Source organism: Falco rusticolus, chromosome 8, assembly GCF_015220075.1.
Source record: "Falco rusticolus isolate bFalRus1 chromosome 8, bFalRus1.pri, whole genome shotgun sequence".
NCBI lineage: Eukaryota > Metazoa > Chordata > Aves > Falconiformes > Falconidae > Falco > Falco rusticolus.
This window is the reverse complement of record NC_051194.1, coordinates 8,603,644-8,627,131: the sequence shown is the minus strand read 5'-3', so window position 1 is coordinate 8,627,131 and position 23,488 is coordinate 8,603,644. Positions and strand designations below refer to the sequence as shown.

General features: G+C 46.0%; 1 protein-coding gene across 2 annotated transcripts in view; it reads right to left on the bottom strand.

The window, feature by feature from the left end:
* SGCD (sarcoglycan delta) overlaps positions 1-23,488 on the bottom strand; it is a 344,369-nt gene that overhangs the window by 130,070 nt on the left and 190,811 nt on the right. Inside the window, exons 1-2 of one of the 2 annotated variants that reach the window (XM_037398394.1) lie at positions 13,618-13,730; positions 3,472-3,657 (exon numbers count right to left, since the gene is read on the bottom strand). In XM_037398394.1, the coding sequence (XP_037254291.1) occupies positions 3,472-3,657 (186 nt within the window). In that variant the 5' untranslated portion in view covers positions 13,618-13,730. Of the gene's footprint in view, positions 1-3,471; positions 3,658-13,617; positions 13,731-23,488 lie in introns of those variants that run through there. The other variant, XM_037398393.1, reaches the window with a different exon arrangement.

The following is a 23,488-nucleotide window of genomic DNA, read 5'->3' as shown; positions in this document are numbered from 1 at the left end:
TGCAAACCGTGCACTTCTACCAGGCTTGCCCGAGCTCCCTTTACCTATACATCATCGGAAAGCTGAGTGCTGGGTGGTGGTTTCTACCTCAATTAGGGTAGGCACCTTCAGAGCGCATTTGGGTTTCAACCCAAATTGGTGGCTTTGGTCCAGATTCATTCTGTGGTTTGGCTTAAAAAAATCAAAGTAAGGTTTAGAGGTAGCAACCTCCACAGGGCTTCCCACAGCCCCAGAGCAGCACAGCCCTGATGGAAATGAACGGCATAAACGGACCTGGCTATGGGAACGAGCTACGGGACAGGCAGATGATACCCGAGGTCCCCTCCAGGCCTGGTTTTCATATGGCCTGTGCCTCCTAAAGGCAGTTAAAACAAACTGAGGATCAAATACTACACGAGAAGTGAATGAGTGCACCAGAGGACAAACTAGACAGTGACCAACCAGCCTCATGCAAACGTGACGATGCTTTGAGAGCCCCGTGTAAAAAGCCATAGACAGAACTTGCCTTGCTTATTGAAAGCCACAGATTGGAAGCTTATGGTTTGATTTTACAGGAGTTGTCTCCTGGAGCACGAGCCAGCGGGGCGTGCAGAGGGAGCTCTGGGCTTGATATGGAAGTGGAGCGGGTGGATGCTGCTACCACGTGCATCAGAAGATGGGTTTTTTCCCCTGAGGTTGCCTTACTTCATCTCCTCCTCCCTTCTCCACTCCCCATTATTGGCATTTAAAACACCCCTGAGTTTTCTTGACCAGGTTTGCTGTGCTCATTAAAATACTGTGAGTACTTATTGGCTATAATGATCACTCATTAAATTCTGGTAAGTGCCAGGACTGTTCTGTGAACAGATTCAGGTTCTGGGAGGAGAGATCAGGGGTGGGAAGATACTGGAAATACTACATTTTCCACAGGAACAGAAATACAAACTTTCCCCTGCTTCTTTGCTCTACAAGACACTGGAATAACTCAGACCTGTTAAGGAGCAGCTATTGCTTACTGACTGCTCAAATCATTCCCCTGCCCCAGGAGGACTCTCAGCTCTTCTTATCAGAACAGGAACAAATAAATTTATTTTCCATATTTGCATCTCCTCATTTAAGATTTTTCCTACATTTGTTATTTAGAGATAAAAACCTGCCTCTCAAAATTCCCTTAGCAAAGTGGCTTCCTCAGCCTCAGGGAACGGTGCAGGAGGGACTGCAGAGCAGGATCCAAAGCTGCTGGCGAGGCTGCAGGAGCAGCAGGACACCAGGAGATGAATGGCTGCATATCGGGGCACGGATCACATTTTACAAGCCCTGTTCTTGTATTTATTTCCAATTGACTGTGTCAAAGACACACACCCTGACTAGTGTGGCCATGCCTACAACCGTAAAGCAGTTCCCACTGCAGGATTCGGTGCTACCATCTGTGTTTTTACCACCAAATGCTGTTCATCGCCTACTAACATTAGATGATATGAAATAACTAAAACCATATACAAATATACTTTACCCCAGACTAATCCCCAGTGAATCAGAGGGCGAGTAACTATTTAAGGAAACAGAATCAGACTAGAGCTTGAAGACCAGTGCATCCCCCCAAAAGTCAGTGTATATACCAGCAGGGCAGGAAGCACTGCTGGAAAGGGGATGTTTCTGTAGGTATCCCTAGGAGACGACTCTTCTGCAGATGGCCTGCACAATGCAATGCATCAGGAGAGGGCAGTGAGGGAGAAAGGAGCACAGAAGTTCACCCGGCTTCCCAAGCAACTTGTAGATAGTCAGTTGACTCACCACCACCACCACCAAACAGCAGAAAGCACAGGACTGACATACCAAAGTTACGTTATTCTAAGGAAATAAAATTGCATTCCTGAAAAGTGAGAATCTGAAATCCTATTATTTTGTGCTTGGGCTGATACCCATAGCACTGCCTGTATGATGAGCACATGACCAAGTCTCCCACCACCTCAGAAATACCTGTTTTTTCAACTACATTAACCTGAAGACCACAGTTCAGCACGAAATGCGTAACAAAATGGCATCAGCTTCACAAGATTAAATAACTGGTCTGGTTAAGCATTAATTGCTCCAGTTTGGCTCCCTCTTCACCCACTCACAGGAGCTTTGTGCGGATTACTGCTTTATAATTGCTTGCGCCCTAAGCACACTTGCATTGCAATCCCCTGCACACCTTGACAGCATCCTGGTTAGAGAAAATGAGTGCTGCATGTTCCCCTGTCACAGCACTTTGTCTGCTGGATACAGTAAGTCTGAGATTGTTTACTCAACTTCCCATGGCCCATTAATGACATAATGTTGGACACAGCTGTTCAGGACTTCACAAGACCAAAGCAGAGAAAGAAATGCCAGGAGACTTCAAACACGCTGCTCACATCAGAGCCTGGCTGGGAAAGTCCTTGAAAGTGGTCTAAGGGAATTTAGCATTACAGCTCTCATGAAGTAAATCCAGGATTAAAGCTTCAAACTTGGTTTCTCCTGACGACGCAAATGATTCTAAAATAACTCCATCCAACCAAGATGGCACTGACTGCTTTGAAGAACAGCGGGCCAGTCATTTAACTTTCACTCTGCTTGGCTGAATTATCTTCTGAAAAACTACAACCTGCCATAAATAAAGGCTCACTAGCTCTGGAAGTGGGGTGTGCCTGGTTCATCAGGTCCTGACTTTCAGTGTGTTTGAGCAGGAGAGGTGAAGCTCACCCCATAAAAAGGCAATTAATGGTCAGGGCACACCTCAAGATCTCCAAAAGAGTTTGAGCAGAGTTCAAGTGATGCACAGAGCGCTCTGGGTCTAAAAGACACCATTTGCCCCAGTGCAATCCACCTCCCAACACAGTTGCCTAACATTTTTCTAGGGGCTTCCGGAAAGCGGACCCTGGCCAGGGGGTCTGGGCAGCGAGGGAGTGCTGCTGGCAGGACCGATGTGCACCAGCCACAGCACAACAAAGATAAACATGCTCCATCTAAATACCACACCCAGAGAGCCAACCTGGAAATTGTGGAACCACCTCATTATGGAACAACAGGAGTTTTCCCTAAGAAAAAGGCAAATCATCAAAGTTTCTCATCTTCCCAGTCATGAGGCAAAGCAGAAAAAGTGAAAGAGAAAGCCTCAAACCCACTCCCACACCCCGGTTCAAAATAAGCTATTTCATTAATTTTAAAACACTTTACAATTGAAAACTTGAGGAGGGTTGTGTATATTGTTTACATATATTCATATATTTATATGTAGCAGTTAGAGGGAACAACACATGGCAACACTGAGCTGATTCCTCAGCTTGGCAATGCTGCAGACATCTCCAGCAGAAAAAGATCATTGGGTCAATTTGTTCCTCCCTGTGATACTGGTTATCCAAAGCAATTAAACCACACCATCATCAAAGCTGTACCTGAATTCATGCTCAGAGGAAAGACCACCACCCCTCCCTCACCTTCCCCAGACCTTTCAGGGTAACCCCTACTTACAATTGTGAAGTTCATAACCTTCAGAATCCAGATGGTCATAGCAAGGTTCACCAGGATTAAAATCATCAGGAGCAGCACAAAGAAATAGAGGCATCTCTTCCTCCAGCCATAAATCCCCACTTTGTATACCTGGGGTCCTTCTGAGGTCTGCATGGTGTTGCGGTGTGCGTACTGTTCCTGAGGCATCTGAAACGATCACAAAGAAAGAACCACGTGCATGAAGCGGCAAGAGAAAGCTGATGATATAAACTGCTTGTGCCTGCCTGTGACTCTTAAGAGAGAGTTTTGTTTTTTCTTTTTCAGAGTTTACCAGCGGGGCAGCATCTCTTTCAGTATCTTGGTTCTGCATTATTTTTCTTTCTGCTTACGATATGCAGTGACATACAAAAAGAGAATTTTATCTCTTAAATGTATAAATAGATTTATAAATACAGGTAAGCACACTATCTAAAGGTATCCTATGGAGATCACTCTCGAGTGACTCTGTTCACCGTCCCAGGTTTTGCAAGGCAGGCACTCCGGGGCCTCTAAGGATCCAGAGGGGAAAATTTTGCACATGTTTGGTAAAAGCAGTTGAGTCCAGCAGTTTGTTTTGAAGATGCAATATGACTTCTCAGAGGCTTTATTTTTTTAAAAATAAAAATCATCTGAAATAAAATCATCCTTTCCAGCCACGGAAAAAAGCCAAAGGGGAAATGTTTGCCTTTCTCCCTTCCCACACCCCGATCTTTCTCAACTGAGTAAGCCTGAAGCACAAGGTACTCCATCTGCCACATCCCTAACAAATTATCCCCAAATATCTATGCTGGTTTAACAAGGACTCTGATACCCTGGGTTGGGCATGGCATGCTAGGACAACACCGGGGGGCAAAACTAAGGAAAGGGGGAAAAAAGAAAACCTGCTGCCGAGGGAAGCAGTGCAGCAGCATCCTCAGGACACACTGCTCTGCAGTCCCCCACAGCAAGCACCAGCCCCTCTCCGATCCCCCAGCACCCAGTGGGCTCCGGGCGGCCAGGTATCCAGCTGCCCCCACCGTGGGTGGAAGGAGACGGGTGCTTTTAAACAGCATCGCACCCAGCTGGAGCAGCGGTCCGGCCACAGCCACTGCCCAAGGGCTGCGTGCGCACAGGGTGTGAGCGTGCAGCCGTTCCGTGCCACGCCAAGGGAAGCGTTCACATGCTCGCCCTTCATGTTCGGGATGTGGAAAGCCACTTCCATGGCCTTCCCCCTGGGATCTGTTTCTTACATTTTCAGACTTTTTTTAACGCACAGACTGAGGATATTGCATCATCTCTAATACCGCACGGTTTGCTGAATGTTTTGCATTTTAGACTTTAGACAGGTAAGAAGCCACCAAACATGTTCCTGCACTGCTGATTTAACATCTTCTACCTCTGGGTATCTGGCATCAACATTTTTATGAAGAGAATTACAAAATTCATGTAACAGGAGGAAACAATGCGAGTTCCTGTCTGTGGGAGTGTGATCCACGAGGGCAGCATGAGACAATGGGAGAAATCAGATGCTCCTTGTTAGCAGCTTATGTTTATTTACCATTGGTTTCCTGTTTTTTTTCTCACTTTCTTGCTAATAGCTTCATAGTCCAGCATCTAATCAAATATAGCGGTGGTGCAGAGCCTGTTGAAGGCCAATGCAAGGTGAGTTTCTTCATGGCATAACTTTCATTCCAGTAGCATCACACTAGGGATGAAGTTCACACTTTATCTTTCCTGCTCCAGTGCTCCACACATTTGAGGCAAGGGCTGCCTGAAGAACCAGTTACCTTTTTCTACCTTTCACTGCTCCAAAAGACCTGTTTTATCTAACATGGTGTTGTCACCTGCAGTATAAGGGATCAGCCACCTCTCCCTTCTTCCCCAGGCCTTCACCCCTCCCCAGGCTGTAACAGTCTCATGTGCTAAATAAATCCATTCAGGCACTGAATTCTTTCCAGATCAGAGGCACGGATAGCTCTCCGGACCCGGACTTACAAAGCAAGGCCAACCCTGCATATTCAGGAAGGCTATGTTTAGCCTGGGGAGGCTGGTGTGCTGGCACCCCTGCTCCTGTCCCAACAGTGATGCTCCTCCAGAGGGTGGAGGTGCCCATCTGCCTCCTTCCCTAATGTCAGCAACTGTGTTAATTCCCCACACTCAAAACACACGACAGCAGCTGAAAACAGGAAGATTTTTACAAAGAGCAACAAATGAGGTACTCCTACCCTTTTCCTCTCAGGTTTCTGAACCATCGCATTTAAAAGAATTTTTCTCCCCTATATGCTTGGGGGCTACAGTCCACCAAGGAGAAAAAGCAGGTCAGACTCATGCATGAGCAGGGTGCTGCAAAAGACACCTGCAAAAGACAACTCTGGGCACCAACGCTGCCCCTCTGCAGGCAACTGCCGGGCCAAGCTCCCTCCTTTCCAACCAAGGTGCTGCCTGTACTCGCTAAACTAAAACTAGAACACGGCGAGACTCAGCCAGCCTGTCCACACCTCCAAGCCTGCCTGCTTTTTCCAGCTTTCTCAGCTGGTCTAAAAGAAGGATCTCACATCACTCCAAACCATGCCTCACTTACAACCTCAGACTACCCCAGCCCCAGCTCAGGCTGTGAAGATCTGCAAAGTCAATTAGTGCAGACAGTCGTACCACGTCGGGAGAAGCCAACGGCTCATGACACATAATCCTGTTCTTAATATGGGGGGGCTCAGCCTGTTAGGCCAACGTGCATTAGAAGTACAGCACCGCAGAAAGGTGTGTCTGCACTGAAAAGCTCTTTTCATAGTGTAAGTGGGCTCACCGCAGACCCCTCCTGCTGCTCAGGGCAGCTGGGGTATCCATCTCGATACCGCAAAATCACCCCAAGCCCAGGCAGACCCGTAGTTTATACCAAAGGGAAGGAAAGCAAGTTGGTTACAACAGATCCAACTCGGTCTGCGCCGGTATTTTTGCTCATAGGATGCCAAGTCAGCAAGTGTGGCGAGCTCTGCAGCACGGGGAGAGGAGCTGGGTCACCAACACACGCACATGCTTGGAGGAAAACAGGTCTGCTCACGCTGCTACAACCACTCGGATCTATGCAAAGGGAAAACTTAAACAACGATAAATTACAGAGTTTCCACTACCTGGGGGAAATTATAACCGCAACTACTGTATAGTCCAGGACTTTATTGCCTAATATTTTACCAGGGGATCCTGGAGAGCACACATTAAATGCAGCCTCTCCCTCGGAGAAAATGAATAAATTGCATTGCTAACCCTCTCAAACCATGGGGGAGGTTTGACCAATGAGAAACAATATGAAATACCAGGCTCAAAATATCTCTTTATTGCAAAACTTACTTATTCACTTTATCTCTTTCCTGCTTACTCTCCTTTTTTCTTTCTTTTTTCTTCACTTGCAGTCTGTAGGACGGAGAAGACAGCACATCCAGCTGGGGCAAAACTTTGGAGACATCAAAGAATTTACAGGAACAGAACACAACCACAAAGAACAACGTGCATCCACACAGCAGCCTGATCTTGAGAATTTCTCTTGTTCCGATAAAATATTTAGCTCACAGCTACCCTAACAGAGACAGAGCAACTAAAGTACTACAACACAAATGATGAGCATGACTTACTAATATAGCATAAATTTATAACAAGAAAGTAACATGGGAATCATAGATACCATGTTCTTTCTATACAAACTCTCACCCAGCTACATTTAAAGCTATATATGATTTCTGGCTAGCATTTCCCCCCTGAATTGTGAATACCAAAAAAAAAATGCTCGTGTCTGTAGTTCTCCAGGAAGAGAAGACAGAATGATGGACAGAGAGTGCTGAGGTGTGTTAAACAAATGAGTAGAACAAGAAGGCCTGCAAGGCAACTACACGAGGAACCAGCTATATCCGCCATCAATAATCTGCTCCGTGTGGGAGGAAAAAGTATGCTAGTCATAATTTACATTTTGGCAACTTCTCCTGAGTTAAACATTAAAAAGAACTAAGGCACCAGAACAAAAAGTATTGCTGTAAAAGGACATCCAGTGGTTGCATTTGCAAAGTACCCCCCTTTCAATTACTGAGCTAAGGGGAAAGGTGCTAGTTGCTTAATAGGATTTTTTTTTTCCTTCTTCAGGAAAATATTAGGAACAACCACCTAGTTTTGTAATAGTGGTGAAAAGACAATATGGAAACAAATATAGAAATTGGAAAGAGAAGCACTCCTTCCAAAAGTCAAATCTGAAAGTGTCTGCCTGACATGAGAGGGCTTAAAGACACACGGGCACAGCGCTGGACCACCATCAGCGCATGTACAATCCCACTTACAACACAAAAAATGCAGCATGCCAAATCTTTAGCCACAGACAACATTACCATGACTACAAAACCATAGCCTGGAACCCATGCAATTCTCCAAGGAATCCTTGTTGCTACAAAAAAAATGGGTAATACGTTTTTGCATGAGAGCTGTACAGAGTCCTTATAGACGAACACTGCAAACAGGGCCTGATATAAAATCCAGTCTGTTCAGAAAAGCTATTCATCCTTTTGCTTTAGCATACCTGAGAGATATGGTCCATGACAAGAAAGATTTATTTGGTTTTTTAAGACCACTGGAAAAGTTCATGTCACTACGTCCTCTGATCTGCACGAGCTGCTCACCGAGTACACTTCTTGGCAAAGAAGCTCCAGCACTTCCCTTCAGCACAGCTGAAAGGCATCACAAATCAGAACTGGCACTGAGTTTCCAAAACTCACAGCAGACCCCAGCAAACCTTTCTTGCATGCCGCTCTCCCTTCCACCACGTCCTCCTGCCCTGGCAGAAAGCTTCTCACTCAGGGCACACGACCCAGATGAACGATTCATCAAGCACAAGTGTTTTATATGCGTAAGGATGGATAAACACCTTACCCTTGCAGACACCGGAGCTGTAATGTGCCCTTGCCAAGCCGGCTTTGTGGGCTCACTGAGGGCTATCAACGGGGAGGCATAACAAGAGGAATTAATAACGCTTCTGTGCCATGGGGGCCTTTTTGATCAGCGCTTAAATGATGTACGCCTGGTAATAGAACAAATTTAAGCTGAAAGAAGATGCAGTCTGGGAAGGCAGCTTCTCTTTTATGAGCCCACTTGAAATCTGCGGCCAAAAATACCCTAGAGCTCATTGAAACCGCTCACTGCAGCACCGACCAAAAGCCCCTAAGCCCTGTGCAGCCAACGTGGCATCTCCCCTCCCTGCCTGCTTGCATGTAAGCCAGGTGTAACAACTTCATCAGAAAAACAAAGAGCATCTGACCCCAGGCTAACCTGTAGCGTGGTGATGGGAACACATTTCTAGAGATGAAAGAGGGGTTCAAATTCCCTCGGGCCTTGGACCTACATCTCCCACATCTGCCTTCTCTTTGTGTCCCTATCACCAACATTCTCTTCTCTTTCTCTTTGTTTCTTGAAACAGAAACCTTTTCTTTGGGCTGAAATGAGAAAGAAAAAAAAACCCCAAACTAAAAAACCTTCAGAAGTGCTCTCTGCCGTATCACTGGAAGGCAATGTACTTGTATTCACTAGCTGTAAATGCTCTGCAGATTCATCCTCTTTAATTTCTCTGTCTTTTAAGCGCACACTATCCACCAGGTTCAAAAGAACAGACATTTCTGGAGCGTGACTAAGAACAAAATTTGGCACAAAGAAGACTGCTCGAAACACTCTTATCAACACAACTTTTTGCCTCTCTACTCCCCATAAAACCCTCTCCCCTAAGCTTGACACCCCCAGGCCGGTTAAACCACCAGTGTCATGACCCAGAATTGATTGATGGTCCCTCACATGGGCCAGACCACAGCCCCGGTCTCCATAAAAGCATCAGGCTCTGGAAAATGACTTCACACCTGCAGCTTGGCCGGCAACGGGTGAGCACTGGGGAACAGCCCAAAGGATGAAATACTTGCTGGGGCAGTTACTTCTTGTAGCACTTTCCCCCAGCAGCATCTAAGCCAAGCTCTTCTACCCCAATGGCTGTGCCAGCTTGGCCTCTGTCGCGGCCACTGGTGTCCCCAAAGCTAAAATCTTCACTCTCTGTCCCTCTGTTTCTGTCAACAGTTCTCATCCCTCCACATGGCAGCAGCTCCTCCATGACTTGGGAAGACCATCATCACTCAGTGCCCACTTGCCGGGTATCACCGCGATGTGCTACATGACCAGAAAGACAAAAAGCGGAATGTTTCCTTCTTTCCTGACTAGTTTCTGTCAGTGGGGTACATCACACGGAGAGCTCTTCAAATATCTAGGCTGATTCTGGCAAACAGAAGCACATCAACAAGGTTTTTTCTTGACCGGCACACTCCATCGGTGCATGCTCTGCCTGGTCCACTATGAAACACCTCTTTTCACATCCCCACCTCCTGCCTCTTGAGGAAGCTGGATTCAGCCAGCTCAGGTAGCTGGGGAGACCCTGGGGATTCATCTCCTTGTAAAGCATTTCGAATCCAGATCCTTCAGTGCTTCAGCTTACCCCTATCTCTAACATCTTGAGAGCTCATGTAATTTCCCCAGTTGCCAGGGCTGACAGCATTTCAACAATAAACAAGCTTGAGGATAAGGACACTGCAAAAGCCTCAGTTTATAAAACAGTATTTTCGAGCAGATGGATTGAATGAAAAGCTGAATATGGAACTTCTGCTCTGCTCTGTCACTGCTCTGTATTCAAGGAACACCTACAGTAAAACTATAAACATATTACAGTTTGCCAGAACAAAACAAACTAACAGGCAGCTCCATCCCTGAATAGCATCTCTTAAACAAAAAGTGGTGTTTTATTATGATGCTGCATGAGTCTGTGAGCCATGTAATGTTACTATTGCTTCTCTTCTCCGAGAAGAGGAGAAACATGCCTGTTTTCTTATTTATGAGTGGTTTTTTCAACTTTTAGACTTTTTTTCTTGGTAGTTACCTTGTCTCAATATTTTTCTTTTTCAGAATTAAGGAGAAAATGGAAAGGAAAGTGAACAAGGAAGAAAAAGTTTCTGCAGCGAGCTCTCTTGCATATCAAGCTAGTCAACAAAGAACGTCTTCCACAAAATGCCCCACAATTTGTAGCGATACATTCATGCTGCACGCAAACATCATACCGACTGCTGCATTCACACGCTGGTTCCTTTGCACCGCTCAGATGATGTGAAGCAATCATAAGCCTATGTCCATCTGTGCCAAGTTTATAAAAGCTCTTTCCCACCGGAGTGCCTCAAAGCAGGATGAACCAATATGAGAATACACTAAAATAGCCAGCAGCAGGTGTGACCACAGGAGGCTGTGGGAACAGCAAGAGGGATATCATCCACTGAGCTTGAATCAGAAAGCAAGTTACAGGAGGTGATACTGTGCAGACTTCTGCCCCAAGACACTCTCCCCCCCCCCCCCCACCCCGTACCAAGAAAAGAGATAAGGCTTCTAGGAATGTGCAAAGCAGGATTGTGATATGGATTTATAATGCTGGAATCCAACCAGCACGGCACAAATTGAGAACTGTGCACTTGAGCATGTGCCAGGATCCAGCGCAGTCTCTGCAGTGATCCTGCTTCCACAAGTTAAAACTTGTTCTGATGCATCTTCCCTGCACCATCTTCTCTCCACACAACGTGCTTAACCATGCTTATCCATCTCATTTGCACTCACGCGCTTGCTTTCTAGTTTGCTCTTGGGAAGGACCAGGAAAAGGAATACACGTATTAGGGTGTGTTAATGGGTCTCTTATCTGTATGCTTCCAAGATCAACAGACCCTCCAATTTCACTTCAGATGAGGAACATTCTGTCCACACACGCACACACTCTTCAGTCCTTTTTGGATACAAAGCAAAGCTTGAATACCTGAGCTGCAGGCGGGTCACCTTTGGCAGGGGGAGGCTCAGGAGCAGCTGCCAGAGTTAGGGAGGAAACCACCACCTGCCTCCATCGCATCCAGCCCAGGGCATCGCAAAGAGCCTCCCCTGCCCTGCCTGGACTCAGCCACGCACAAGTGTCTCCACTGAGGTCCCGTCAAGAGCAGGTAGGGCAAAGAGCCCAGCCTGGAACATCCCATCATCCACGCTGATCCCGTGCACTGCTCGTCTCACCCCGATGCGGGGCAGGAGCACCCCTAAAGCCAGGTAAGGCAGCACAGCCCCGGCTGCTTCTTGCTGTCAGACATATTCCAGTCTCTTTGTTTCTCTGGCTCTTTAACACTGATGATCGGATTTGGGAGGTGGGATGCTGCATGATCAGAGGCAGGAACTTTAATATATTTTTTTTTCTTTTTTTTTTTTTTTTTAAATAAGGTTATAACTAGTGGCGAAGAAGATAATAGTCTCACTGGGTGCCTAAATTAACAGCTGCTGAGAAAAGCAATAAAGCTCCAAGTCTGCAGGGTAAGATGGCAGCCTGCAAAGGCTCAAGCAGTCGAGATCATATGAGATCTTCATTTAACACAGTATCTTCACCACAGGTGTATTTTCTACAAAGCAAACTTAGAGCTTATCAAGCCTCTTCATTTTCATCATACACCTCCCTCTTCCACTGCTCATCTCTGTCCTTCCTCTCATTCCCTTTGCCCCCACCAGCCTCCAGGAAGCTGCAGTACCTCCATGTCTCTTGGAGGATGTCCTTCCCGCACCTCAAACCAGCAAAGTTCAAACTTGGCCCAAACCCACCTATTTCAGCAGACCACCACTTTCACAGGAAACAACAGATACGGTGACAGGGAGAAAATGCTCCCCAACACCTTTCTTTATTCCCTTCCATCACACAGAATCTGTTTGCATCAGACCAGATAATACTCCCATTAAAGACCCACACCCCGTGAATCCCACCCCTTCCAGGTAGGGTTCGCTGTCTGCCTGAACCTGCCGTTGTCCTTTGGAGTTGCCTCCGTACACACTTCACCAGCACCACTGGGAGAGAGCTCTGGCCCTGTCACATACCAGATCTGATGCACTTCAGTAGCGAATCTCACCTTGTCACTAAATTTTTTGGACTGCTGAGATGAACGACTGTTACAGCCCTGCACATGCAGTCCTGCTGTATGCAGGCAAAGCAAACTGGGTCTACCGCCACGAACCAGCCAGAAAAGCTTACTGCTGTCCCACTGCATAATTTAATTTCCCTCATTTATTCCTTGTTGAAAGAAAAAAACCCAAACCCAACGCCACCATAAAACACGGCTAAAAAGCACTTGCAAAATATCAAATAATGTTGCTGTGAAAACCCAAGGAAGAGGAACTGGCAGAGGCAAGGAAGTTTCGGAGGCTACGTGGACCCTTCCTGACACCTCCATCGCCTTGAGGAACGTCCCATCCCCTGAGTCCCCAGCACCAGCTGGCCATATAAGGTGCTGGTATCTGTACAAAGGCAAGGGAAGCTTTAATGCTGCCACTATAGAAGGATGAGAGAGCATCGCCCAAGTCTGGCAGGCTTCTAAAGACAGAGCAAGCTTTTTATCACAAGTTATTTCTTAAGTTATTTGGGCAAAGAAACGCAAATCAGGAGAGAGCTTGCAGACAGAACAGCCCCTAAGTTAATGTTGCTACTTCTAATCTGCTCTCCGTGGTTTCTGACTGTGCTGTCTGTTGCAGTTTGCTCATGCTTTATAAAACGCAGGAAGAAATATGCAGAGAATCATAAGGCAGTGCTTATTACTGAATTACTGCTTCTCTTCACAAGCTAGCTGTACCAGGAGTTGCCAAACAACCCCCAGACAAACATGCTTTCAGCTCAGTAAACAAGAATACAATGTACATATAAATGTATTTATTGTGACTGAATTGCATTTTTTCATCAAAATCTGTAAGCGACACGTGGTACAGAGCCAACCTTCAAGTGGCTTCAAATTATACACATACTTATTCTCCAGAATGAAAAAGTTGGGAATGATTTGGTTACAGCGTTCACGCAGGCAGAGACGTGGCGCAGGAGTTGCTTTGCCTGCAGAATTACTACCGAAACAAAGTTAGCCAGAAACCACCGCCCAGCCTCCAACTGCTCCCAACCCTTCGCAAACATGCCACAGCTTCCCATCCTTGACTTTTTGCCTCCAAACAACAGCCCGAAAGCAAGCAGCCTGTTTGCACGAGCAGAAAAGAACGGCAAATCACCCCGGCCACCCAGGGAAGGAGCAGCGCGGCTCTTACCTCTCCCCCGGCGGGCAGACGAAGACCCAGAGGGGTGCTGGAGGCTGGGTGGGAGATGCAGCACGGCGTTCAGAGCCGCACGAGGCCTGGCCTGTGCTCATGAGCTGCCCCTGTCAGATTTTCCAACAGCAGAATTGCAGCCAAGTCCCTGCCCATGCCTGAAGAATTTCCTGAACAGCATTCCCGTTCTTTTTCTAACTGCTTTGAAACCACACTGTCTGTACTTCAATAAGGCTTTGTCAGGCCAAGTTACAGCTACTGGGCTGGCTCCAGATAGCAATTGAAAACACATGTGGTTTGCATTAAAAGCCCCCTTCTCCGCACACACATTCAGACACAGACACCCCCGCCTGCACTCTGGAGCCTGCGTGTCTTGCCTCTGCAGCTATAAAGCTAGCCCTTTCGGTGAAAAAGAACAACGTGATTATGTTGGTGGGGGTTTTCTTTGGGAAGAGGAAAAAGGGGTGGAAGGGATCCCGTTCCCACAGATAACACCTTGCCCCACTTCATATGTTTCGCCAGTATCAGCGGGTCACAGCGCCTAGGTTCACAGGCAGCTCTGCCAAACCCCAACAAGCAAGGAAGCACAGGAATGACAATTTCAGTTCACCACTACTCTCCTCTTACCTTTGCCTCTGTCGCTTCTAAAAACTGTGAGAAAAGAAAGCATATTTTTAGCATCTCCAGACTCAGTTCAGCACATCAGAACTGTATCCTAATCTTGACACATACTCCTGTATCTGCTTATACTAAAAATAATACAACTATTTTTGAGTACTTTCATCCCTCTCTGCTTTCTAGCTGTCCTAACCCTTAAAAATATTTTAAGCGCCTTGCATCTCCTGTTAAAGAGCATTAACACCGCTCTGGTGTTGGCTTAAGGAAAAGAAATAGAAGATATAATGTTATACCTTTAATCAGAACGGGTCCCAGTTCTTAGTATCTGTAATCATTTCCAGACAGCACCATGGGTCAAGGCAGCAAACGTGGGCTCTGCAGCTGGAGGTGCCCCGCGCCTGGCATGTGCCTGCGGAGCTGAGCCGGAGTAGATGTGGAAATGCACATGGATGTCCCCCTTATTCCACCACGGCTAAGTCCCACCAAAGATGAAACACAGCAGCAGAGTTGTCAAGGTAACAATATAGAAAAGAGACAGTTTAAAGAGAGAGAGTTATATTTTTCCCTCTTAATGTGCCTTTTCAAAACCATGCACTCCACTTCTATAGGGTTATTCTGTTCTGTGATTTACAGAGGTGCGGTGGCCAGATGAAGTGTTTACAAGAGACAGATGCAGCTAGGGATTGGAAATAATTGAGAGCTTTATGTATGATCTGATCTAGAGCTCACCGAAGGCAGTAGGAAGCCTGTTGCCTTCCACGGGCTGTGGATTAGGTCCATAGCAAGGACTCCTTCACCCACAGGAAGGCAAGATCTGCCTTCGCCACGCCAGCAAGGAGGTCTTACAAGACCCACGCGGGTTGTCTGTAGGGAAAGCCTGCAGCACTTCACCCATCCAACCTCTTCTGAGAGCTGCTGTGGTAACGCGGCGCGTGGCTCTCGCCTGCACCCTGCCCTGCTACCAAAATGCCCTTTACTTAACTCCTGCAAAGGGCTACGTGTGGGTCAGCAACATCACCCACGTGCCCTGGCAATGTGTGTGGGCCAGATCCCGTCAGCCTGGCTCAGTACCCCAACTGCACTGACCTCAGTGGGGATGTATGAGGAGCACGATGCTATTTTGCAGAAGACAACACAAAAGCACCCGGTCATTCTGCCTCAGTTCTCCAGACTGTAAGCCAAGCAAAAGGCAGGCACACAAGCGGTGCACAAGACAGCCACTGGTGACAGCACCTCAGATTTATTTGCACAGCTTGTGAGGAGCCAGCTTGTGCCAGAACAGAAACCACAGACTTCTGGATCACAAATCTGGAGAACTATCGATGCAGCTAAAAGCGAGGCTCCTCAACTGGCCGCAACAGCAACAGTAATACTCTTTGGGTTGGCAACCAGCAACAGCTGAAACCAACGGCGCCTAAAACCCTCAGAGTCTTTAAGCATAAATAAATTGAAACAGAAAAATATGAACTGCAGATTCACATAATTAGATTTTCAGTTGTACAAGACAATCAGGCATCTACAGAGCTGTTAGCAAGATGATAGCAGTCCTTGCCTTCTGTCTTAAATTTCCACACGGCCTTTATTCAGGAAACCAGTTATGTATGGTGACAGCAGTAACTTCACTGGATCAACGTGTGTTTTGAGTTAAGCACATGCTTCAGTGCTTTGTGGTCCAGGACTCCTTATGGCAGCCTGGCTCTGGCATGACCAACAGTCAAATCATTTGCCACATGGCAGTACGGTACTTTGAAATTATTCAGTTCTTCACGCAAATATGCAAAATCAGTGGTTTTCAAATTTTTCTCAGCGTATGGACCCCTAAATATCTGCCAAAGGTGGTGCATACCCCTGTAATAATTTCAGAGAGAGAGATTTCTATACACCCTACACAGAACACTTTTTTCTGTCATTTTTCACAGTTCCCTTGGGAACAGTCCACCGGCCTCCCATACGTCTGTGGACCACAGGCTGGAAACTACTGCTGGAGGTAACTTAATCCCTTATTAAAAATGTAAATGATCTCTTCTGTTTATGTGCCATACTTTCTATCTTCAGAATATTTACGCAAGCTAGCAGCGTGCTGGCAGGTACAGACATGGTGGGGTGACAGCATTAATACTGCATTTTTTCCACCGGCATAATTAGTAGGCCAAGTCTATAAATATTTACATTAAATCTGTCAGGCATCACATCAACCGCACTGATAACTTAAGGGTGTCTTACTGTAAACTGCATAATGCCTAACTATTTTGTCATCAAGTAACATATAAAATGCTCCTTCAAGCTAAGCCACTTTGACTAGGTTGTTTTTATCTCTTTCTCATTTGGGCACGGGGTTTAAAGACGCTTCAAGCATCAGAACTGTGGCTCAGGGACTGTTCTATTTTTCTGTTATTGAGCTATCATTTGTATTAGTGCCAGTGCTACCAAAAATATATGAACCTTGCAAGCGTAAAACTTAAGTTGATGTCAACATAACTATCTGCGTAACTGCCATTATTTCTTAGTACCGGCATGGTTATAAGGATTAAAAAAAACGTACTAGAGCTCTTTGGGAAGATAAAAACAAATTAAACCCCCCCTTGAAGCTCCAATATCTTTGCAGCTGGAGACCGCAACATGTAGGGACTTCCATTTTGTACAGGAGAACCACTCCAGCTGGATCCATGAATTTCTACACCAGGAAATACGTAAGACCTACAACAGGTAGGAAGGAAAGCTCCTTCTCTACCATTTATACCTGTCCTGCATTCTGGCACCCAGCATTTTCTAGAAGCAGCTAAAAGTGATTTGGTATTTACTGTTGACTTAGCAATATTCATAACTAATTCTGTTTAACTGATAATATGCATTTGCATACCAAACAAAACTTGGGTTTTTCATGGATTTCAACCTGCAGATTTCCAGGGGACTCGCTCAAACATTCCCAAAACCTTTCTAAGAAAATCAGGGCAAAACACATATGGAGAAAGAATCAGCATCTAAATGCAGGTGTGTGTGCACCTGGAGCAGAGGAAGAAGTCAAAATGAAAATTCTAGTAACCGAATGAGATAATTAAGCAATCCCTTGTTAAAGCTTTCCCTCCAAATGACTTTTTTTAAAAAATCTATTACATCTCCTGAAATATCACAATGGAATAAATATAAATGTTCAAATATTTTTAAACTGAAAGAAATCCTCTGCCTAATTACTATTATTTTAAATCGCTCTCAGCCTTGGACTCTTGTAACAGGTCTCTTGTGTACATGTGTGCAAAGGGGGGAGCCAAGCTCATTTGAGCTCTGTCTCCTTAAATACAGAATTAAGGTAGCTGATGGATTGGAAAGTTAACTATTTTAGGTCAGGAATAGCAAGCTGTGGGAAGGCAGCTATTGGCATTCCTGATGGATTCACCCAGCGCTGAGCATCCAGAAAGGATGGAGAGCAATGTAAGGATAAAGGGAGGGGAGGAGGGGGTTCCCCAAATTTCTTTAGCTAATGGCAGTGGGTAGAGGAGGAATCCTTCAGTAGAGAGAGAAAATCCATCCCTGTGTGCGTACGTGTACAGGGAGTGAAGACTTGATTTGATGGTAAAGAGCAAAATCCTATTTAAGTGCTGCAGCTGCGAATGAATGAAGGCACACAGGTCATCAGGTAATCACGCAGGGCTGAGATGGGCTTGTTGGACAAGCGAAAAGGAATGGGAGAAAATGAAAAAGCACTTGTGTGTGCGTGCTCAGCCCTAAGGAGCCCGTTGCAACAGTGCCTGGAGAGCAACCGACTGTCCGTGCATGCAACCGTGCACAGGAAGAAGGAAGAAACTCACCCACTGCTCTAATTTATTTGGAAGAGATAAATATGACTACATTTTAGTAAGAAACTATAGATATAGCACTGGTGATGAGATGCAAGACCTTCTAATTCTCAGAAACTATAACGACAGAGGGGAGAGCTAATGCTGCTGTGGCCCTGCTCTTGCAGACAGGCGTTCAAGGATGCTCTGAATTTCACGCAGACGAGAAACTCCAGTAACTGCAGAGGTGACCCTGAAGTGGAGGCCTTGCTTCACATGACACCAAGTTATTTAGATCTGAGTACTAAATTTTGTCCCTTCTATTCACCTGGAGTTAGCCAACAGTATGATAGCGTAAATGAACCAAGGGAAACAGCACAAACCAGTCTGGGTTTCATAGTAATTTTACAGGTGAGCTGGGGGACGGTAGGTCAGGGCAGCGGTCGGTGCTGTTTGCACAAGCAGAAAACACATCGTGAGTTCAGGTGAAGGACTGAGCTTTTACGAGAGGCCAGACCCAGACAGCTGCTGCTCAGGGTCTGGAGTTCAGAAATATCTGCATCTCTGCGACGAGACAAGGATCGAAGCAGCTAAAAAGTCATCACCAAAGGCAGAGATCTTCCACTGCATGGCCACGGGAGAGCTGTAGCAAAGGGGGTGTGGAGGATGGGAATTCAAGTATCCAGCGTGCCAAACCAGCAGCAAGCTCATGCTTAACTTTGCACAGGTTGATGCGTAACCCCTGCACTGAGAATGACATACTCCTAATGGCTATTTTCTCCTTCGGGTCCAAGACCTGCAGCCCCCCTGAGCCCACCCCCCTAATCGGAAAGCTCTGTGCCGTGCTCCTTTCCACGAAGGCTGCAGCAGCGTTTACCCGCCAGCCAAAGAGCCACAGGCAGGACCTCATCCAGCCCCCCCCCCCCCCCATCCCAACCTCTGCTTCGTAATTATTCTGATGATTTCAGCCATTTGCAGGCTCTTCTCAGAAATAATTTAAGGCCAGTAGAGCTTGTTAATAGGTAAAATGGGAAGTGTTCCTTTTCATTTCTCCAGCAACATTAATGTAATTATCCTGAATCATTCTCAAACTACGTAGGCTGTAATTTCGAGGCAATATTACTATTACAGAGCCCTGCTCTTCCAGCCAGCATGTGTCATCCTCCCCATCCAGAAGTTATTTATCAATAATTGGCAAGATCTTCATTTACAACAATACAAGCCTCTTCATTTGCAGCACGACAGGGAAGCAGGATGGGTGTCACCACGCAAAGGCGTGCCACTTCCCTGGCTTCTGCCCCCCCCGGCATAAGAAATGCAAGAAAGAAAGAATAACCGTGAAGATTAATTTCATACAGATAAAAGCAAATATTCAGTTGGCCAGGCCAGTAATTGTTCTTCTATTAAAGTCTTAACAGTATCCGAATTTATTACTCTTATCTGAGCAGCCTCACCCTTCGTTCTTTCAGAAATCAGGTTCCAGGCACACAGCTGCTCACTGAGCTTCGGTTAGATATATGCCCCAGCGCAGACAAATCTTCACCTGCCTGCAATAATAATCTTCCATGGGAAAAGTTTCAGTTTCTTTGCCAGATCTATTGTGGCAGGGATTTCTGGAGTACATGGCTGTGCCTTGCTGCTCACATTTAATGCAGAGCGCGGCTGCTGGTCAAGCAGAGCTGTTCAGCAGTCTGTGCTTATCACAGGCTTTCCCTTTGCACTCCTGGCTATTTTTATTCTGTCAAAAAAGCAGCTCTGCTTGTTCTTACACTTGGATATCCTATTATACCACAAAATTTAACACCACCCAATGCACCCAAATTTGGCTCCAGAGAACAATTTCTGTAGGCAGCATATCTGTATTTTTACAAAGCAATTAGCAGGGCTCTCGCAGAACACTAACAAGGCAGACTGTCAGTCCATGGGCGGCCCTGGACATTGCCATCTGTTTTAATGAGCTGTGGTACGTCATTCTGGACACTAAGACTTCTGCACGATCCCGTGAGCCTCCTGAGATGAGGAGCAGTGACCTTCATACATAATATCTGATCCAAAGGAGAACTCTTGCCCTCCTCTTCCCATGACATTAGCCGCTCGCCATCAGCTAAAACTAGACATAGAACTAGATACAGAAATAGATGTAAAACTAGATATGTCTCCATCAGAATAGCTATGGGGAAGATACGATCGTGGTGGTGAAACACTGGCACAGGTTGCCCAGAGAGGTGGTAGATGCCCCATCCCTGGGAACATTCAAGGTCAGGTTGGATGGGGGCACTGAGCAACCACGTCTAGTTGAAGATGTCCCTGCCTGTTGCAGGGTGCTTTGGATGAGATGACCTGCGAAGGTCTCTTGTAACCCAAACTATTCTATGATTCTAAAGCCTGACGTACAACATCCACTCTAGAATAAGCAGCAAGGAGGCAGCAGTTCAGGTAATCAAAATGATAAACAATCTTTGGCCAAATTTTGCAAATTCTTTCTCTCTGCTTATATTCTGCAAGAGGTGGTACGATAGGTACTGCCCATAAAGCAGCCTGTGACAGTATGCAGATACTGGAGACAGCAGCGTAAAGAATGATTATGCTTATATATAAATTAATGCACACATGCACATATGCTCACGTATTTTGAGTTTCAACAGAGAATGAGGGGGAAGGTTTAAAAAGCAAATTGATAGGAACATTAAGCTACAGTGAGATTGTGTAGAGCGTGTGAGCCAGAGGGAAGGAAAAAAGATGTAACGGCCTGAGAAATAAATGCATGTTTGTATGTCTGTAATCATGCCTGACCTTTGCCAGAGAACTCAATATGGTAGAGGCATATCTGTGAGGATATTTACTCCAAGGACTATGAAAAGGCCATTGTGCAAAAACACCAGACTCAGATTTATCTACAAAGATATACCCGAGGGCCTCTCAATCTCAACATCTCCGCTTCAGTTATTGGCAGGGTGTTGCAAAGGGTAAAAAGCCATTTAATTGGGAAATCCCTTTATCGCTGTAGCCAATACCTCTCTGTTTCTGAGAGGGTTACCTGTGCTTTCCCACACCTAACCAATTTCTTGGAGCCTGGGACAGGGGTTTTCCCTGTGTGTTCAACTGCAGCCTTAAGGGCTGTGATGTCCAAGAAGGTTGATGAGACCGTCTGCACTTGGTCTGCTGTCCTCTTCCAAGTATTTATCTAATTCAGCAGCTCGTAAGGCTTAGCCCTCACTGCAGTGTCAGAGGGCTGCTGCTGCTTCCAAAGGCTCACACAAGGATGACTGTAAATATGTTTGGTCCCATAGAAGTATGGAAGAGAGAAACAGATGTCCTGTCCCTTCCTCTGCAGAGTGGAGAGTCAACACACAATTTGTTGTTGGCACCGTCTTTTTATCCTAATAACCTTACAATCATGGTCTTGCATTACCTGTGGGCACAGTGGCTCCAGCAGCCTCCGCCAGCACTGTACTGCAGAAATCTTTAGGGCAGAAACGGAGGAACAGAATGAAGTCCCTCTGGCAATATTCATTTCCACAGGGCAGAAAACGGAGCAGCTCACTGTGCAACCCCTCCTCCAGGTCAGCAAACGCACCCTGCAGTTTGGCAGCAACAGGATCTTTTTTTCATTAGTAGGACACAGAGAAAACCTGGTCTCATTCGTGTATTTTGGAGTGAAATCTCATCACTGCTGTGATTAATGGTAACATCGTTTCTGCCCTAAATTCTCCATTCTTTCAGGCTAAAAATATCCTCTTGGATTTCCTGATATTGTCCAATGAGAATCACAAAGGGAGTGAGGGCAAGGAGAGTAAAGGAGAGAGAGGTGCTTTGTGTCTTGCATCCAGGTTTACTTTTTGGGCAAAGCAGCTGTCACAGGAAGGCAAGATAGCTGTTCCCTTCTAAAATGTGAGGGACTTCACCTGCCCATTTTTCTCCCAGAATGACAACAACCATTTAAGCAGAGGCTTCGCAGAGAGCAGCACCTCAGAGATATATTTACAATTATAGTTTAACTCTATCACTCAATGGCGATTTTAAAAACACTTATTTGATTTTCTCTTCTTTTCAAGTGCCTGTGTGGCTTATTCTCATCGTTCAGATAGGTCCCACTTTCTCAGTTTCTGTGGGTTAGAAGCATACTCAAGGTGGAACAAATTCTCCCCTCCACTACAGCAGGAAAGATGCAAAGAGAAGAATTAAATTATTTCCCCACAAAACCTGTTTTCAAATGCAAAGATGACTTTATACATATATACACACACTCACACACATATATATAAAAGGCTTGGTGTTTTTGTATCCCCCTGCCTTACAGAAGATCAGCCCTAGAGAAATCAACACAGAGCATTTACTCCCAATTGTGTGTGAAAACACGTATGTATATTTAAGTAGAGTGATATTTAAGTAATAAGTAATGTATTGCCACAGTGGGGTTAGATGTGAATTCTGCAGCAGCTCCTATCCAAGAAGGCCAGAGGTTAAGTGTTTCCCAACACGCTGCCCTAGCAAGCGGGCACCTGCCCCTGCACGAAGCAGCACCAGCAGCACGGCGCTGCATTCGCATTAGCACCGCTGAGCACAGCCTCCTCCCTTCACCCCCCTGCTACTCACCACCATCATCAGAGAAAATCGGGAGCAACTTAGCGTGGTGGTACAGAAGTCTCCATCCCTACTGCCAGACAGAGGTTAAACCAATCTCCCTGCGAGGCAACAGCAAAGCCAGTGCATTTCTTTTAACCTAAATCACCCAGGTAGTTAGGCTTGAAAGGCGAGCTGGTGGGGGAATGCCTGTGTTTGCAGGGGATGCTGCTGGGAGCACGGTCTGGAACAGTCCCGGAGTTTTATGGGTTTATCATCCCAACACATAAACTTTCTCCCAGTAGGGCTCTTTTTCACTTACCTGTTTTTATTATTCTACAGCTGGAACTCCACGGCAAATCTCTCAAAGGTTAACAGGCCTGTCCAGAAAGCACAAGAAACAGCCTGGCTACAGTCTATGAATTTTAATGCCGTACATTACACCAGCGTGCTATTTTTATATGGGATAGCAGTCCACAATCAGCACTATTTCGGTAACTGTGTAAGATATGACAGAGGCCAAAGAAAGGTGCAATAACAGTTGTAAGACAACCCGCCTGCAAATAGTACTAGAAGACCACCATAAAGATGGAATGGGAGAGAGAGAGGAGAAATAAACTGGGGAAATTCAGAGAAATTCCAGCAAGGGCACCTCCATCTGCTAGCCTCGGAAACCAAGTAAATGTTGTTGTGCTCCAGCAGGTCAGCACGGATTTCAGACAGATGGTGATCCCCGTGTGCAATTAGTCAATCTTCCCGTGACAGGTTTCAGAAAGCCCCTCTGCTGCCTTCCTAAGAGAAATGACACCTTTATGCTTCAAGTTACAGGTTGTTGCAGGCAAAAGGACAGAAAGACACCCACACACTTCCCTTATCCACTGTACCCTCAAGCTGGCCATGTATTTTGCAACAAGGAA